The 19159-nt window shown below is 43.2% G+C and overlaps 2 protein-coding genes across 2 annotated transcripts in view; one reads left to right on the top strand and one right to left on the bottom strand.

Moving 5' to 3' along the window:
• Nucleotides 1-773: 773 nt before the first annotated feature.
• Nucleotides 774-16547, bottom strand: PRPF4 (pre-mRNA splicing tri-snRNP complex factor PRPF4). The gene is made up of 14 exons (XM_081103001.1): nucleotides 16348-16547; nucleotides 15269-15446; nucleotides 12805-12991; nucleotides 10244-10331; nucleotides 9757-9836; nucleotides 9497-9590; nucleotides 8919-9013; nucleotides 7868-7926; nucleotides 7494-7617; nucleotides 4765-4854; nucleotides 2714-2836; nucleotides 2495-2602; nucleotides 2283-2401; nucleotides 774-1775 (listed from the first exon to the last, which is right to left on the bottom strand). Exons 1-14 carry the CDS (start codon nucleotides 16372-16374, stop codon nucleotides 1582-1584), a joined length of 1566 nt encoding a protein of 521 aa, XP_080959127.1. The 5' UTR covers nucleotides 16375-16547; the 3' UTR covers nucleotides 774-1581.
• The window catches only part of CDC26 (cell division cycle 26), a 20801-nt gene continuing 18168 nt past the window's right edge, over nucleotides 16527-19159 (top strand). Inside the window, exon 1 of the mRNA XM_081103007.1 lies at nucleotides 16527-16871. The gene's annotated coding sequence lies outside the window, so the exon portion shown is untranslated. The remainder of the gene's footprint in view (nucleotides 16872-19159) is intronic.

Here is a 19159-nt window from a genome sequence, read left to right as displayed (position 1 = left end):
AAAAACTCAAAATTTTAACACATTATACCCAAATTACACGCTAATACACTAATGTTCATTATTAGTTTACACATACTACAAAGGTAGTATTGAAAATAATTTTTTCATGACCAACTATGGAAGAAATAGTGTCCCTTTATACTTAAACAATAGTGCAGTACCCAACAGAGAGCAGGGTTGAGAACTCAGAAGCTTAACAGGTACACAGGATATGCAACAATTTGGTTATAACTGAAACCAGATTAAATATTTAGCTATATATCACACAATCATAGCTTGAAAAATAGAGCTAGACAAGCTACACTCAGCCCCTCTGGACTAGCAAGTGAAGTGTGTGCAACACTTCAAGGAGAAGCCATCATATAAGCCCTCCTTGAATGCTCTATATACAATCTTTTCTTCTAAATTTCTATATTTTTGTATGAATTTACTTTGTACTTTGAGTTTAGTGACTGTATATTTGGGGTGGAAAAAGGTGAAGGCAACAGCTGGGTAGCCAATGAGTAAAAGTTAAGTCCAGATCCTGTACAGTTCACTGGTAGTGGGGCCCACAATGCAACAGCACTCTCTCTATTTTTTTAAATGATTAACAGAGTGCTTATTAAGGGAACAGATATTGGAGTAATCATATTTGAGATCACGTTGTATCTCAACCCAAAAAACAGGGACTTTGATGAACCAAAGGCTGAGATTCAGAAAAGACTTAACTATGCAAAATAATTATTTGAAGTATAGCTTTCAAAACAGGATTTTAGTCTGTAGCAAATATGTAATAAAAGTCACAGTTGATGTTTAATAATACCCTTTAGGGATTTTTTCCAGTTACCTTGACATGAAGGGTATATCCTCTAAATAACCAATAAAAAGGAGTTTGCACAATAGAGACATCATGTTAGCTTTCTAAAAATTTCATTGAATCTTGACACAATGGTCTAGCTTTGGGGTAACACGAAGGATGCCAAACATCAAAGAAAAATGAAAGACATTTTCCAATGAGGCAAATGTTCAGTTCTGAGCTTCCTGAAGCTCCCTGATGCAGGTCCATTCCAAGTGAAGTCAACAGGAAGAGGTAAAATTTTTACTGCATAACTCTGAGCATCGCTGCGGGTCTACCTCTTCACCTCCCATTCTCAGGGCAGAGGAAAGGTTCTTGCTCTGTCAGGCGTTAACCAGTATGTGGTGAGATGTGCCTCTTGACTCGAGGGCTCCTAGACTGCAGTCCAGCTACCTTGCTCTCTGGGCCACAGGTAGTCCTGAAGCATGTACCATGTAACAGAAAGCCAAGTTTCTAGAATTAAAAGTGGAGCTAGCCACAATCCTGAGTGCTATGAGGAAGGCAACAGGGTATTCAAACAAAAGATTAATAAAAACAATTGTCTACATAGTTACTGGCAGGGCTTGAAGATGACATTAAAATTCAAGCATGAAAGGGGTTCACCAGCTCCCAGGAACTGGGCTGTCTGCTTGGAGTAGGGGCTGACATAGAATCCAATCTACTGAGGTAACTGGCAACAAACATGATACAACAAAATGGCTCTTAAGGGAGAGCTTGAGGTTGGAGTCCTTTTTCTAGGGTCGTGCCTATTCAGCCATCCAGAGCTTGAAGGTCCTGTCATATGAGCAAGTGGCGATAAGCTGCCCATCAGAAGAAATGTCTAGGCCCATCACTTTGCCTTCGTGGCCAGCCAAAGTCTTCAGTGGGGACCAGCCTGGATGGGTCCAGATCTTGGCTGTGTTATCATAGGCACCAGTGAGCAAGAAATTCCCATGGATAGCTGCAAGAGAAAAGTGGAGTTGCTTAAGGAATTCAAGTATTCAAAAGAGCTTAACAAAAGCACAAAATTCTTCCAGAACATACTATTTCAAAAAAGAAGGTATTTCTACATTCAGAAAAACCCAACACTGATCTATATTCCTAACAGGTCTCCAGGAAAAAGGGACAACTGCAGGGAAAATTAGGGAAACAAATAATATTATTAAGGTTTTTTTTTGCTTTTTCAACAACCTGTTCAGAATAATATTAAGGATTTGGTGAGTATGATTTCCATGGAGAAAAAGATGCAGTAAAGCACTCACGAAGTCTTTTTTACTTCCTAGCAACAAGCACGCTGTGCCACAGTTCTGTCTGAAGGTAGGGCAGAGGGAAGGAAATGATAATCTGCTTCTCTGACAGAGTCCAAATTCTCTCCTGTTCCCCCTCCAAGTTAAGCTACAGCCTGGCCTGCATTCCATGAAAGTGCAATCTGTCTTTCTCATTATTCTAAAACAGAAGGAAAGCTTACGCTCAAATTTGACACCAGTCACTAAGTTCTGATGGGCGGGGATGGTATAGATGCAGCGCCGCTGTCGAAGGTCCCATACTTTGCAGGTGTTGTCACCACTGCCGGTTGCAATGTGGTAGCTGTGGATCAGATGGTAGTATCCAAGTTAGAAACAAAAAGTACTTCCTGACCAAGAACCCTCTCCACCCCATCATTCAATGAGCTTATTTTACCCATTGGGGGAGAAATTTATTCCATAGATTTCCTTCAGGTGCCCTTCCAGGAACATGATACAACGTCCTGTACGCAGGTCCCAAACTCGACCAAATGCATCCAGTCCCCTGATAAAATAATTTACAAATGAACATTTTTAATCCAGTTCTCTGTGGAAGCAGCTATACATAAGAGGTGAGACTACCGAGCTGCCCCTGGCTATGTGGAAAAAGCCTTACCCAGTGCCAGCCAAAGAGCCATCTTGATGGAAGGCAATGTCATACACACCCATGCTGTGGCCTTCCTGATGCAGGATCTCCTCTTGAGCTTCCAAATCCCATAAGCGCCATGAGCGGTCATAGCTAAGAAACACACAAATATTCAGCCAGCATATATTCATTCAGTTTCTATAATGTGCAAGGTATTAGTATTAGTTATAGCTTCAGTTATGCTTCTGCAACTACTTAGAAAACAAGTTATTTTCTCGCATAAGCAATCTATAATAATAAAAGCCTAATATGCTATTTAGACCAGACATCCTTCCAGACGTCCTTCCAGACAAAGCCATGGGGGGCAAGGTCTGAGGCAGAGGTGGCGGAGATCCCTGGCCGTGGCAGCGGGTGGGCACCAAAGCAGAGGCGGCCGGTGCGACAGCGGGGCCAAGGCCCTTGCACGAATTTCGTGCATCGGGCCTCTAGTGTCTCAATAACTACGCACATCTGTCTTGGGTGCTAACTGGAAAAACTGTGACTTCCGATAAACCTATTTTAAGAAGAGAATCCCCTAAGAATGGCCCAGCCAAGACTCTGTGGCCGTCTTTCTTCCCCAATTCCACTTCTATGTTCTTTCATTCATCAAGCGTTGATATATTTACTGGGCCCTAAATTCATGTTGGGGATACAAAAATCAATCATAGACAAATCAATGGAGTAGAAAAGAGAAGAAATAGACCCACTCATATATGGTCAAATGATTTTCAATGAGGGTGTCAAGCAATTTCAACAGGGAAAGGAAAGTGGTAGAACTGTCTGTACGTGGAAATAAAGATAGGAAAGAAAAAGTTCATTTTAAAAAAGAAATAAAGCATCTAAAAACTACACAAAAGAGAATATACAAATGGTAGTAAGCATATAACAAAGTACTCAACACTAATAGTCATTGAAGTAACAAAAATGAAAACCATGAGGTTTCACTACACATTTGCTAGATTGGGCAGAATGACAGGACTGACAAAACCAACTGTTGGCAAGGAGGTGAAGCAATCAGAATTCTGGGAATGTAAAATGGTGCAACCATTTTAGAAAACCCCTTGGAAGTTTTTCAAAAGTTAAATACACATGTACCCTATGACCTACCATTTGCGTTTGTAGGTATTTATTTAAGAGAAAGGAAAGAAAAGCATGTCTACAAAGAGTCTTGTCCAAGGATATTTATGGCGATTTTGTTCTGATGAGCCAAAACCTGGAAACAGCCCAACTGTCCATCAGTAGGAAAATGGATAAACTGTCGCTCAGTAATATAACTGATTACTCCTCAGCAAGAAAAAGGAACTACTCATACATACAAACAACGTGAACGAGTCTTTCATTAAACTTATAGAACCAGAAAGGGAGACCAATTTGAAGCAGAGATTGTAATGTAAAAAACCCCACAACGCCCCCCCCCCAAAAAAAACAACACCCCAAAACAACAAACACAAAGAAAACAAAACACACACACCTCTAGTGTTGGTCAAGAAAGAGTGAAAATTTTAGTTTTCTGGACAACTAGTGACTTTAAAATTTACTTCCTAGCAACAAGAAGCATGCTGCAATTTAAGAGCAAATACACTTACCTCTAACTACATAATATACTCTATTCTGATTCACTGACAATAAAATCCTTGAAGATCTCTGTTCTAAAAATTTACTTGGCAGTTAACCATAACGGGTTAATAAGATGTCATAAGCCCATCTAAATATATAAAAGCCTAAGTGACCGTCTGGTATCTATGACGCACACTGACCATGAGGAGGCAGATGCTCAACACAGGAGCAGAAACCACAGGCATGGAAACATGGAACAGACTGATGAATCTCAGAGGGAAGGGGGGAGGGAGGGAAGAGATTAACCATAGATCTTATATGCATACTAGAGGCCCAGTGCATGGATTCGTGCACCGGTGGGGTCCCTCGGTCTGGCCTGTGGGGATCGGGCCAAAACCAGCTCTCTGATATCCCCCAAGGGGTCCCGGATTGCGAGAGGGCGCAGGCCAGGCCTTTAGTACAGACAGAACAATAGGAAGGCTTACCAGGTGGTACCCAGGAAACGTCCTGATGGATGCCACATTACACGGGCCACCCGTACTGTATGGCCTTCAATATCTGCCACTGGTTCATCGCTGAAAAGGAATCAAATACATGTGAGTAAACTGTTCTATATGCATGTAAATAAATACTCATTGAATTTATTAACTGTTGCATACAGATGCACCAATTTTGTATTATTTGAGAAGCCAAATTATAAACACACTTGTAATTTGTTAAAACTTTAGGTCTTACAAGAATTTGTCACTTCCCAAGGTTTTAAAAGATTTGGGACTTCATGTGCTCACAGGGCAAAACTGCCTATAGCACTCCTACCTGAATTCACTATGTTGTTAAACTCTGAAGGCGATACCACTTAGAATTAAGAGAAAATTAAAGATAAGCAAAATAGTTTCTCTGCACCAAGGTAGTACTGAGATTCTAGGAAGAAAACATACTTTAGTAGAGATGTGAGGCTACAAAAATCAAGCAGTTTTGGTGCAAGTTGGATTGATATAAATCTCAAACATTAGCTTGTTTGAGGATCCACACAGAAAAAGGAACTCCTAAATACATAGAGACTTAGTTTCCTTTGGGTGACCCTTAAATTTTATTACCCAGTAACTACAGAAGGAAGATCTGAAACACCAGTGAAAGAAAATAAACAAGAACCCTAAAGAGGGCAATGAAAAAGAGAACTTTATCAATGTGCATACATAGAAGTAATCAAAGTCCTAGGGCTATGGTCGGCAAACTGCGGCTCGCGAGCCACATGCAGCTCTTTGGCCCCTTGAGTGTGGCTCTTCCTAAGCCTTAGGAGTACCCTAATTGCCGGGAGCCAGTCCATGCTTACTGTTTCAAGGGACCTGGCATATATGGCATACTGTTCTTAATATGTTTGCTCACCTTCTAGGCACTATGTGTTTTAACCAAGGTCTCTGAGAAAGGTTGTTTCCCCAGGTAGGGATTTTCCCCTGAAGTTAGGGAGGGAATAAAACCTCTTAACTAAGTGCCAGGTGGGTAATTAATCACTTTAACTACGAACAATCATGCTTAAGCTACATAATCCTTACTCCCTGGAATGGAGATAAGAAACGCCCTAACCGCCAAAACCGGTTTGGCTCAGTGGATAGAGCTTCGGCCTGCGGACTGAGGGGTCCCAGGTTCGATTCCGGTCGAGGGCATGTGCCTGGGTTGCGGGCATATCCCCAGTGGGAGATGTGCAGGGGGCAGCTGATCGATGTTTCTCTCTCATCGATGTTTCTATCCCTCTCCCTTCCTCTCTGCAAAAAATCAATAAAACATATTTAAAAAAAAAAAAGAAACGCCCTAACCTTTGAAATAGAGATTGACAGGATTGGAATCAACTGGTATAAATACAGATGTAAGGAGACAGAGAGAGAGACAGAACCTAGGCACAGAACCTACACAGAACCTACAGACAGAAGAACTTCGCTGGAGAGAACATGGCAAAAGATCCTGGACTGAACCTGACTAGAACCTGGTGACTGAACCTGGCTGGAGAACCTAGCGAGGGAACATGGCTACAGAACCTGGCTGGAGAACCTGGAGAACCTGGCTGGAGAACCTAGCAAGAGACCATGGACACAGAACCTGGCTGGAGATCCTAAACAGAACTTCGCTGGAGATCCAGACCAGAACTTGGCTGGAGATCCTGGCTAGGTTGCTGATCAACTGAACGCTGTCTCCATGTCATTCCTTCTTCACCGACTCCGTCCACACCTTTGGGGACCCCTGGACCCGCTGGGGTTGGACCCCAGCATATGGCGCCCGAACAGGGACCCCTAGGTAAGCCCCACTCTCGGGATGGATAGGACTCCACCGTAGGAAGAGGGTGGATAGTCTTCGCCGACTCCGTCCACACCTTTGGGGACCCCTGGACCCGCTGGGGCTGGACCCCGGCATACTAATTACGTTAATAACAATGTACCTACCTATATAGTTTAAGTTTAAAAAATTTGGCTCTCAAAAGAAATTTCAATCGTCGTACTGTTGATATTTGGCTCCGTTGACTAATGAGTTTGCCAACCACTGGTCTAGGTAAAGGATGATGCTATTGGAAGGAAGACATCCCTTCCTTAGCAATACTGCCAGACAGAATCTCACTTTCCCCTCCCCTGTGGCTGTTTGCTAAGAACCAACATGCTGTCAGAATGTTATCTTTAGTCAATCTACCAAACACTGCCTTTCTTCAACGTCAATATATTGCACAGGAAGTAAAAGGGATCTTTCCAGAGTAATGGAGCCAGGAAAAAGTGGCCACTATGTTAGAGGCAAAAAATCAAGTTCTAAAGTTGACAAGAAAAAGCCTGACACAACTCTGATGAGAAAAGGTGTAAAAAAAACCCCAAAACCCTCTACTGTTTTTTTTAAATATGTATTTTTTATTTCAGAGAGGAAGGGAGAGGAAAAGATAGAAACATCAATGATGAGAGAGAATCATTGATAAGCTGTCTCCTGCACGCCCCACACTGGGGACTGAGCATGCAACCCGGGCATGTGCCCTGACTGGGAACTGAACCGTGACCTCCTGGTTCATAGGTCGATGCTCAACCACTGAGCAACACCAGCTGGGCTCTATTCTATTTTCATAACAAGTTTCCTTGACTCCTAGAGTACTCTGGGGTTAAACATCAGATTTTCGGGTTCTAAGCGCCAACCAATCAACTATTTATTTCAGTGATCTGAGTACAGAAAGAACAGTAATATTCACCTGTCAAGGCTCCAAAGTTTCACAGAACCATCAGCAGCACAAGAGGCCAAATTGACATCTTTTTGGTCCAAGGAAACAGTGGATTTCGGATGGAATACAATTGCTCCTACATTTGTGTTATGGCCTGAAGGAGGGTAAGAGATGAAAGTTAAAGGGTTCCTACCCTCTTATAACTTACGTGCAAATACAGACTATGATGAATAACACAGGTATATATTAGGGAAATAAAGACATATAGAGTATTAAAATAACAATTGAAATATTTTAAAAATAAACAATTTAAACTAATATTTAAAGCACATTAATAAAAGCAAAACACAAAAAAGACTTAAGAATGTGAAAAGCACACAGATTTAAACAACATTCTAACTCACCTCGAAGAGTGTGAAGGAGGTTGCAATCAGGAACAGACCAGAGCTTGCAAAGCCCACTCCTATCAAATACAAAGGAAAGCATCTCAGCCAGGGTTGGTCTGGGAAGGAAAAGGTACCTTGGTAACATTACAATCTCTTTTCACCCCCATTAAACTTTACAGTGGCAGACAGAAAGAGAATAAAAGGCTTATTATTTGAAGTTTTATAGAAGAAAGCTAGATTTAGTTGTCATGCAACTAGAAGCCTCGACTGGGCTATAGTTAATACATACAAGTTGCTATTCTCCTTAACTTTTGGGTCAATTTGTGAGGGAAAGTAGGACAAATTAAATTATCTAATAATAATAGCATTAATAAAGATACTATCTCCTTAAATATGAATGGCATTTTGCTGCTTACAAAATACGTAACTTTCTTTAGACTTCTTTTTAAAAAATTTTTTGAAAAGACTTTTTTCAGGAAATTTCCCACCAATTTCTCAAATGATCCTTATTAACAGACCTGTGAGGTACGTAAAATAGGAATGATAACTTCTGCTTTATAATGAAGGTAACTGAGGCTTGGAGAGGTGGAGGTATCTGTGTAGGTCCTCGGCTTTCTCCTGAACCACGGTCTCAACTGCTGCCTAGTCAAGTAGTTCCTGTGCATACAATGTAAGGAAGTTTCCCCTCTTATATCTAGTGGGCCATGTCCCACAAAAATAACTAAATAGAACAAAATAAGTTATCACATCCTAAGAGTTTTATGCAAACATGGTGGTAAGTAGAAAAATAAAATAAAGATAGCTCATTCTGTGACAGGCTCCAAAATACTAGTGTCAAGAACATACTGCTACATGTCATGATCTCTGGGGTCCCTTGTGAACCAAGGGCTGTTCACAAAGACTTCACTGAATAACACATTGGTAGAGCAGTAGCATCTCTAGCCTGGTGTGATCAAGAGAAGCAGAGCAAGAGGGTAACATAGAAACAGACATCTAAGACATGCTAACTTTTTTCCTGAACCTATTCCTTATTTAGGAAAAAAGAAAGTCACTGTAAAACGTAACTTACCAACAAGCTGTAGCCAGCATTTTGGAATTGGGACTAAAGTGACAGTAGGAGATAGGCCGATCATCCCCAATTTGACTGCAGAAATTATTCAAAGACTTAAAAAAACACACAACATACAACAATCATTAATAGGCTAACCCAGGAGTTGGCTTTTCCACTATAACAAAGCAACTTCACAGTTTTAATACAACCCAAGATTCTTTTATACTTTTTTTTTTTTTGGCTAGGAGATACTTATACGGATGAATGAATGGGTCAAGGCATATCTGAAACTGCAGCACGCCGTCTTCTACAGTCTTAGTATCACTAGTCCTAATGTCAGCTAAATATAAAGAAAACCACGGAGAGATCTACAGTACAGCTGTGACATCCTAAAGGGAAGAATTCAAGAGCAGAACCACAGGCCTCTGCTGAGCACAAAGTACAGTAGGTTCCTGCCATCTAAACAGACGGCAACAGTGTAAGCAGGGAGGAATAAATCTAGCTGCCTTTACCCTCCTAGAGGTGGGCCAAAAGGGAAAATCTAATAAACATATAAGAACCTTTAGGGTATTGAACAACTGCCGACAGCATCTTACCCGGAGAGATTTGTGCAGCTCTTGCATCTGGGAAGTCCTAGTTGTTTCAGGAATCTCTTTGTGGAGACGGGCCTCTTCCAAGCGTTTCATTGCCCTATGATATGCAAACGTTACCATCATGAGAGTAAATGGGTTTTAGATGGGGGGTTTACACAGTATCTGACACTCAATTTCATTTAACAACCAGTCATTATAAAGCAAGTTCTCCATCCCTGAGAGGAAACAAGAATATGCCTCTTTCTCCTAGAGGCTCTCCTCACCTGGGCAGCGAATAATTAGCAATCCATAGTCTAGCAACCTTCAGGGTGTTTGGTCCTTCATGGTACCAGGTTTGCTGATACTGAAAGTTAAATTAAGAAAAGAAATATTAAGCCTGAGCATTCCTGCCCCCATTTGTAGCTGTCAATTCCCTATTTGAACTGCCCAGAATAAGGTGAATTAGTTCAGTAACAGGATGAAATCAGGCATGTGCTTCTACTATTTCTTTCTGTGAGGTCTTGTTAGATGGCTTCTGGTTCCCTGTTAAGTTACATGAGGAATGCTATAGTTCTTTCCTGAATGGGAAACCAATCTCCACTTATATCTACACAGAAACCATATATTATTGCCAACAATGATTCCTGAATGGTAGAGTCTTCAACCCTCCTACCCCCAATCCTAGCAAAGCAAAACACTGAAAACATAAAATGAGAAAACTATCCCTCATCTCTTTCATATTTACATTGCGAAGGTAAAGACATATTTTACCTCTTCTTTGGACTTCTTAGATTTCTCATCATCTTTTTTAGTTTTTTTTAAGGCATCGGTACCAACCACTGAGAGGATATTTCTTAACCTGTAACCAAAAAGAATGAAATTTAAACAGAACTGAGATAAAAATTTAAAATGTACATCTAAGAAGGGAGCAAGCTCCCCCTATTCTCTCACCATTCAAACTCCAAGCAACCTGCTTTGAGAACCAAGAGGTCATGCCTAAACTTCCAGTATGATTTCCTTCACTCAATCTTCAAAATACTCTGATGAGCCATAAATAATTACCCTAATCAATTCAGAGTTAACTAGCTCCAGCACAGCTACCATCTGGTCTGTGGAAACAGCCAACCCTCATTCAATGTCACATGTGCCAGATATTGACTTAAGTGCTAAGTATAAAACAAAGACTAAGAAAAGTTTTTTATTTCAAGTAGCACAGTCTTGGAGGTGAAGTGGGGAGGGGAACAAAGTAACAGGAACTATAGAACATTGTATTACTTATTACTTTTTTTTTTTTAAATATATTTTATTGATTTTTTACAGAGAGGAAGGGAGAGAGATAGAGAGTGAGAAACATCGATGAGAGAGAAACATCGATCAGCTGCCTCCTGCACATCTCCTACTGGGGATATGCCCGCAACCCAGGTACATGCCCTTGACCAGAATCGAACCAGGTACCTTTCAGTCCGCAGGCCGACGCTCTATCCACTGAGCCAAACTGGTTTCAGCATTACTTATTACTTTTTTAATAATCTCTTTCTTTTTAACTTGACTGCTGAGCTTTCATATTTTAGCCTAATAATATTTTTTAAAAATATATTTTATTGATTTTTTACATAGAGGAAGGGAGAGGGACAGAGAGTTAGAAACATCGATGAGAAAGAAACATCGATCAGCTGCCTCCTGCACACTCCCCACCGGGGATGTGCCTGCAACCCAGGTACATGCCCTTGACTGGAATCGAACCTGGGACCCTTGAGTTCGCAGGCTGGCGCTCTATTCACTGAGCCAAACCGGTCAGGGCTGTATTAGTTATTAATACAGTGGTAATTACAGGATGCTAAGGGGGAACAAAAAAGGAGTGCTGCCCTAGTTGGTTTGGCTCGATGGATAGGGTATTGGCCTGAAGACTGGAGGGTCCAGGGTTCAATTCCGGTCGGGGGTACATGCTTGGGTTGTGGGCTCGATCCCCAGTGGGGGACGTGCAGGAGGCAGCTGATCAAGGATTCTCTCTCATCATTGATGTTTCTCTCTCTCTCCTTCTCTGAAACCAATAAAAATATGTGTGTGTGTGTTTTTTTTAAGAAGGAGTACCTAACCTAGGCTTGGAGGAAGGATCAGGGAAGGCTTAATAGAGGAGGTGTTTATCTAACTTGAGTCTTCATTTATTCAGGTCAATGGGTCAAGAATGCAAGAGGATTGCTGAGGCAGAGGGTTCAACAAATGTAAAGGTCTGGAGGTAAGGAAAGCATGCTGAGCTTGGAATCACAAACAGTTCAGTACAGCTATAAGAAAACTGGTTTTCTTCCCTTGTAGTTCAAACAGGCCCAGCATTGTTATATTTAATGAATCCGAGATAAAGTTAAAGGTTTTAAAATGATTAAAAACACGAACTACGCAAACCAAGAAAAAAATGATGATAGGGAGAGATAGGACAGTGAACAGAAAGACAAAAAGAGGACCTCATAACCACACAGCTGCCTGTCACTAAGAGACTTTGCAACTTGAAAATCATAAGAGATTATCTAAGGACAGTGCTCCTTTTCAATAATATCCAAAACCCACTTATTATGTTTTATATCAGCGGTTTTCAACCAGTGTGCCACAAGAATTTTTAACCCTTTGCGCTCCAATTTTATTTTTGGAATTCAAACAGTCTGGTCCAAATTGGAAGTCCTTCCTCTCTTGGTTGCAGTAGTTCCCTGGCAGAAATTGCCAATTAGCTCAATCACCAGCTCAGCTCGATGTTGGACCTGCTACTAGCGCCTGGTCTGTCGAGTCAGCCTTGACGTTGGAGCGCAAAAGGTTAAAACATGCAATACCTCTTTTCCCTTAGATTGTCAAATAAAAAAATGACAATAGCCAACACAACAATAGCCATCTGATATGAATGAATCAAAATTATACCTATTTTTCCTTTGTCAGATTGGTAAAAAATACATTTTTTGGTGTGCCACAAAATTTTAGTAATTAGTTTATGTGCGCTGTGAGATGAACTGAAAATTGCTGTTTTATGTCACTGACAAGGAATGCATTTGTTGTCTAAATTTTCAAAGTTTTACTGCAAATGGTTATCCAACTCAAAATTCCACATTGGGGAGGGGAGAGGAGAGGAAAAGGGAGTATGCTAACACCCTCTTCACAGTTTATAAAGAAAAATTAGTAGTGGAGTAAAAATTGGCCTTAGACTGAGGTTATGAGTTAAACTATCTAAACACAACTTAAGATATTAACAATATCTGAGACATTCTATTAAAGTTATTGCTATAAATAACAACTGAAATTTGGAACTAGAACCCTGTGATTAAAAAGAAAAGAGTATTTAGAAAGGGCACCTTTCTCTTCTTTCAGCAGGACCCTCTCCAAAAAGTGTGATAGGCTCCCCCAAGGCTCGAAGGCAAGCCTTGACCTCTGAGTCGTCTGTGGAAACATTGATTTGCCGGGCTCGCTTCCTTCTCTCAAACTCGGCTAACACTTCGGCCTGTCGCTCACTTATGTGCTCTTCAATTTCAAACACTTCCCCTGTAAAAAGAACAGGCAACATCAGCATAACCATCAGATTTTCTTCAAATAGGGAAAATGAAAACATTTCTTACATTTGGATTTTGTGTATGCCCTTAATTCAAGTTAAAGGCATCTATTATACACTTTATTTAGTTTACTGTTTCTCAGTTTATTAACTTATGCCAAACAGAAAACTAAATGACACAGCTTTAAAAGGCAGCAAAATGGTTCAAGCCATCTTGTTACATTTGGCAACCTTATCCTAAATAAGAAAAGGCTAATATGCAAATCGACTGAACGACCAGTCGCTATGATGTGCACTTATCACCAGGGGGCAGATGCTCAATGCAAGAGCTATCCCCAGTGATCAGTGCGCTCCCATAGGGATAGCGCCGCTCAGCCGGAAGCTGGGCTCATGGCTGGTGAGTGCAGTGGCGGTGGCGGGAACCTCTCCCGCCTCTGTGGCAGCACTAAGGATATCCAACTGCGGGCTTAGGCAGGGAGTGGGCCTAAGCTGTCAGTCGGACATCCCCCAAGGGCTCCTGGACTGTGAAAGGGCGCAGGCCAGACTGAGGGATGCCCCCCCACCCCCGCCAAGTGCAAGAATTTCATGCACTGGGCCTCTAGCACCTATATAAACACATAGCTTAGATTAGATAAAAAAGTAGAGTATGGAGCATCTTTAGCAAATGAGTTAACTAGGACTCCTATCCAAAAGACATAATAAAAACATTACATTAACACTTGTCAAAGCTACTCTCTAAAACAGTCTCAGTACAGAGACACTTACAAATGAAAGTAGTAAATTGGAAATAATTACCATGAAAATGCTATTCCTTGACTACAAGGCTTTCTGAATAAACTAGCAGCTAGTTTAAAAACTCACACCAAATACAAGTTCATTTGGATAAAAAATGGTAAGCATAGTGGTGAAGCAGTTATGTTTAAATCAGCATAAAAGGCTAAAGAAGTCACTAAAGTACATGTGTATAGAAAAAAAACACGTGGGAGGATCAACGAGAAACTTGACAGAAGTTCTTTCTGCAGAGAAGTCTTCATTTTATACTGTTTGAATATATTACAAACACTGCAAGTTAATTTTTAAAATATAATGGGCCACTAGTTACTGACATAGAAAGGTATCCTCAAGAGTGAGAAATACAGATTATAAAACAATCTGTATATCATGGCTTCATTTATGGAAAAAAAATTCTATATTTTTATAGGTTTGAATTCTTGGAAAGATATAGACCCAATTAATAAGGATTAAAGGTTGTTCTACTTCACACATTTCCACATTTTTTTTCAAAATGATATATATGTGTGTGTGTGTGTGTGTGTGTGTCCATACACACACTTGTTTTCATCCTCACTTGAGGATATTTTTTTTTTATTGATTTGATGTGAGGAAGAAACATCCGGTATTTGTCCAACCATGAAACGAACTCACAACCTTCTGGTGTATGGGATGGGACGTTCCAACCAACTGAGCAATTATTTTTGCTCAGTTTGCCAGAGCATTATTTTTATAATTTAAAAAATATTTTGCCCGGGCTGGTGTGGCTCAGTTGGTTGAGCATCATCCTGTGCACCAGAAGGTTCCCAGTTCGATTCCTAGTCAGGGTGCATGCAGGAATCAGCCGATCAATGTTTCTCTCCCCACCTCTCCCTTCGTCTCTCTAAAATCAATAAAAACATATTTTAAAATTTCATTTCGGGAGAAAAATAAATGGAAAACTATTAACAGGAGATTATTATGAACCACAGTAATTCCAAACCAATGCCAGAACTGTGCTTGAGCTCCAGAATAGCTTCCCCCAAAACTTAACTACTAATAGCCTGTTGACTGAAAGCCTTACCCACAACATAAACAGTCAATTAGCGCATTCTTTGTGTGTTATATGCATTATATACTGTATTTTTACAATAAAGGTTAGAGAAGGCAATATTAAGAAAACCATAAGAAAAATACATTAGTCTTTATTTGAAAATCTACATATAAGTGGACCCACACAGTTAAAAATATGTTGTTTATGGGTCAGCTGTACACACTGAATAACTCCTGGTAAAATTCCTAACAATTCATGAGAGAAAAACTGTTCAACAGGTTTTAAGCAAGAGGCTCTCTGGATGATGCCAAGCAGAGTAGGCAAAGTATGAACATTTACAGATACCAGTTTAAAAACAGAAAAATGTTGACACTAAAAAACTAGTGATAATCTAAGTTTAGGAAGGCATTCATCGCAGAAAATTTGAGCACCAAAGACAAAGAGGGACTCACAATTTGCATCTTACCAGAGGTTATGTTAATATTTCCTGCTTCAATTCCTGCTTTAAGCCCTTCTTTTCCCAAAATCCCAGATTCTCCTTTGGCCAGGCGCTCCCTCTCCTTCTCTTCCAAACTTCCGTAGTAGATGTGTGGTTTCTTCACAACAGGCGCGACTAAGTCATCAGGTGCCTTGGTTTTGGTTGCCTGCTAAATCAAAGACCTGGATTAATTTACGGCTTCATCTCGGCCATTTATTATGCTCCCCTAAAGAACAAAGCTCATCTTGAGCTTCAGCTGCATTCCCTCCCTAAAGGAAAAAACACGGAGGGCACTTCCGTAGACGTTCGCCTGCCACAGGGTCTGGGGTTCGATCCCCGGTCCAGGGCCGTTCCTGGGTTGCAGGTTAGATTCTGGCCCTAGTCAGGCGCGTGAGGGAGGCAACCAGTAGATGTGTCTCTCTATCTCTCCCTCCCGCCCGTACACTCTTTCTAAAAATGAATAGGAAAAAATGGTCCTGTGTGAGTTAAAAAAAAAAAAAGGTGTCTTCACGGATGGGGCGGGAGGAGTGGCTGTCCAGTATCTCAGGCAGGAAGAGGCTGATAAAACTACTTAATTTCTCTTGGCGCTTTTCCTATCAAAGGTTTGCTTTGGAGCATGTTTAATTCATCTGGCTGGAGTGCAATCCCTTCTCGGGTTTTATGGAGCTTCCAGGGTTCTTGCTCATCACAGGGGAAGTAGAAGGGGTGACTGAAATAACCACCCCGAAGCGAAGGGGGGATGTTCCTATGACGTTAGGAGGCCTCATTACAATGAACAAGTCTGACAATGACGTCAGCCTTGGCCAGGACGCTGCTCCCCTCAGAGCTCCGTTCCTGGACCCGTCGGAAGACGCACTGACCGTTCGCGGCTGCACAAGGGGTGCACATGGGCTCCAGCACATGACAGCGCTTAGGCGTCAGGAAAACGGAGCCCGCTGAGCCCAGACCCCGGCTCGCAGCCTTCCTCCTCGGCCCTCCACGGACTGAGCCCGACCCCTCGAAGCCCCGTCCCGCAGGGACCCCCAAGCCCCGCGGTGCCCCCTGCCAGGGTGGGCGGAGATCTGTACCGTGGAGGAAGCTCGTGTGGAAGCCATGCCGGGCTCAGGAGCCGCGAAACCGCAGCCACAGCCGGGCTCTGCTTCCCAGACAATCCACCGCGCGCCCAGCCGAGCGGAACTGCGTCACCAACCGGAAGTGGGTCGAGAGCGACGCAGCGTCCGGGGCGGCGTGGAGCACGCTGGGAATCGTAGTGGGAAGGAAGGAAGGCTTGTGGGCGCGTCGCGAGGGGGGACCCGTGGAGCCTCCGAGAAACGTGCGCGGAGGCCGAGGTTCTGCGAGGAGAGGCTCTGGCTCAGGGCGGGCTGGGGCGTGGAGCGCAGTCGGCTGAGCGGAAGCCTTGGTGGGCGCCGAGGCTCCGGGAGGGGGCAGAGCAGGCTCGAGAGGAGGTAGGGGCGTCGAGGCGCACGGCTTCGGGCTGGACTCCGGAGCGGAACGAGGGCTTCCGGGGGCCGTTCCTCTCGGCTCTGCCAGCGGCTTTCCGTTGTCCTGGATCTGGGGACCCGGTTGCCATGGGAACCCTTGCGCCGGACCGGTGAGTGTTGCCCTGGACCTGCCGCCGGCGAGCCTTTCTTGGTGTCTGGAAGTTCTCTCCCCGGGGCTCCCTTTGAGCTGGTGAATTCGGGCAGCGGCGAGAGATTAAGCTCCGGAGCCCTCTAGCGCCAAAGTGACATACAGACCCGGCGGAGGAGCCGCGGCCTGCTTTCGTTGTCTTCAGCCCGGTCTTTGTCCTCAGGCTCAGAGTGAGATGATGGGTGGGAGGCGTCAGGCACATGCAAACCACTCCGCATGGCCCTGTGTCCGGCTGGGTGCTGGGGCATCAGAGTTGAAAAAGTCAAGCCTCTTGTCGAGGGTGCAGATGCTCAAAATGTTAGGTGTTTCCCGCCCCTCTACACAAGGACAGTTATTGTAATAATGGCTGTAAACTGTAAAACACTCTTTTTAAAAAAATATATTTGTATTGATTTCAGAGAGGAAGGGAGAGGGAGAGAGAGAGAAACATCAATGATGAGAGAGACTCATTGATTGGCTGCCGCCTGCATGCCCCCAACTGGGGATCGAGCCCGCAACCCGGGCATGAGCCCCCGACCGGAATCGAACCCGGGACCCTCCAGTCCACAGTCTGACGCTCTATCCACCGAGCCAAACCAGCCAGGGCTGTAAAACACTCTTTTTTTTTATTATTTATTTATTATTTATTTATTTTTTAATATTTTTTATTGATTTTTTACAGAGAGGAAGGGAGAGAGATAGTTAGAAACATCGATGAGAGAGAAACATCGATCAGCTGCCTCCTGCACATCTCCTACTGGGGATGTGCCCGCAACCCAGGTACATGCCCTTGACCGGAATCGAACCTGGGACCCCTCAGTCCGCAGGCCGACGCTCTATCCACTGAGCCAAACCGGTTTCGGCTGTAAAACACTCTTATTGAGAGTTTACTGAATGACAAGTTATATTCCAGGAACGTAGTCTCCATTCTGTCACTCAGTCCATACAATAACAGAGTGCCGATATGGAAATTAAGATCTAGTGAAAGATGAAGCTAATTGTTCAAGATAAGCAGTGGATGGTATTAGAACACCCTGCCCTTTTCTCTTACTTTTATCCATTGCTCTATACCGCTCCCTAGTGGCACGCTTTTCAATTTGCAGAAGAGTGCAAAGAAATGTTTTTCTTTACTTTTTTAAAAAACATTTTTATTGATTTCAGGGAGGAAGGGAGAAGGGGAGAGAGAGAGATAGAAACATCAATGATGAGAGGGAATCATTTATCAGCTGCCTCCTGCACGCCCCACACTGGGGATTGAGCCAGCAACCCTGGCATGTTCCCTGACGGAATCAAACCGAGACCTCAACCTCTGAGCCACACTGGTGGTGCCAATGTTTTCCTTTTAAGCATTTCTCCCCAGAGCTTTGGCTCCCTCTATCATTTATCTACATTGGAATCAAGATGATATCAGACTTAGTACAAAGCAATTTGAAATTCGACATGCTCGTATTTTATGTTGATACTAGAGGCCTGATGCACGAAATTTGTGCAAGGGTAGGCCTTCCTTCCCTCCGCAGCCGGCACTGGCTTCCCTCCAGCTGCTGGCACCTGGCTTCCCTCCAGCTCCTGGCAGCCAGGGCCCTGCCCCGCCGCCCCCCCCCCCCCCCCCGCACCTGCCTTGGCATGGTGCTGCCCACATCCGCTGCCACCCTCTGCGGGGCCATCATGGGGCGATGGCGGGCCTCTGACCAATCGCATCGCACTCGCCTTGACTGGCCTGGCACCAGTGCGTGTCATAGCTTGATCGTCGGGACAGTCATTCTGCTGTTCGGTCGTTTGGTCGATTTGCACATTAAGCTTTTATTATTATAGATTATCATCTGTACCCCAATTTTCATGAGGGAGAAGGAAACATTTTTTTCTTTGTATACTTCACAGCCATTAGCTACATCCTAGATACATGCAGTAACAATTTACACTAATAAAAAAGAAACATGGTAATTGGCGTACAACCGCTACCCTTCCCATTGTCTAATCAGCGAGATATGCAAATTAACTGACAGCCAAGATGGCGGCCGGCAGCCAGGCAGCTTGAAACTAACATGAGGCTTGCTTGCCTCAGTGACAGAGGATCGTTGGAGGAAACCAACCAACGTTCCCCGCCTGTGGCTGCAGGCCTCTGAGCCTGCAGTTTAAGAAACTATGTAACAAATACCGCCAGACTTCAGCCAGCAGGATCGCAACATTGTTAGCAAAGGCCAGAAACCTACTTTCAGCAGCGGAGGCCTAAGAGCTGGAGCCAAGCCTCAAGCTAAAGCTGGCCCGGAATAA

This window comes from Myotis nattereri, assembly GCF_964212035.1.
Source record: "Myotis nattereri genome assembly, chromosome: 12".
Taxonomy (NCBI): domain Eukaryota; kingdom Metazoa; phylum Chordata; class Mammalia; order Chiroptera; family Vespertilionidae; genus Myotis; species Myotis nattereri.
This window is presented reverse-complemented; position numbering and strand designations above follow the sequence as displayed.

Bases quoted from the DNA above. Each gene is read 5' to 3' on its own strand.
- PRPF4 (XM_081103001.1), bottom strand. From the start codon at position 16,374: ATGGCTTCCACACGAGCTTCCTCCACG. The intron at 15,447-16,347 runs GTACAGATCTCC...TTGATTTAGCAG, and splicing joins CCACACGAGCTTCCTCCACG to GCAACCAAAACCAAGGCACC. The intron at 2,603-2,713 runs GTAAGGCTTTTT...TTATTTTATCAG, and splicing joins GGCTCTTTGGCTGGCACTGG to GGGACTGGATGCATTTGGTC.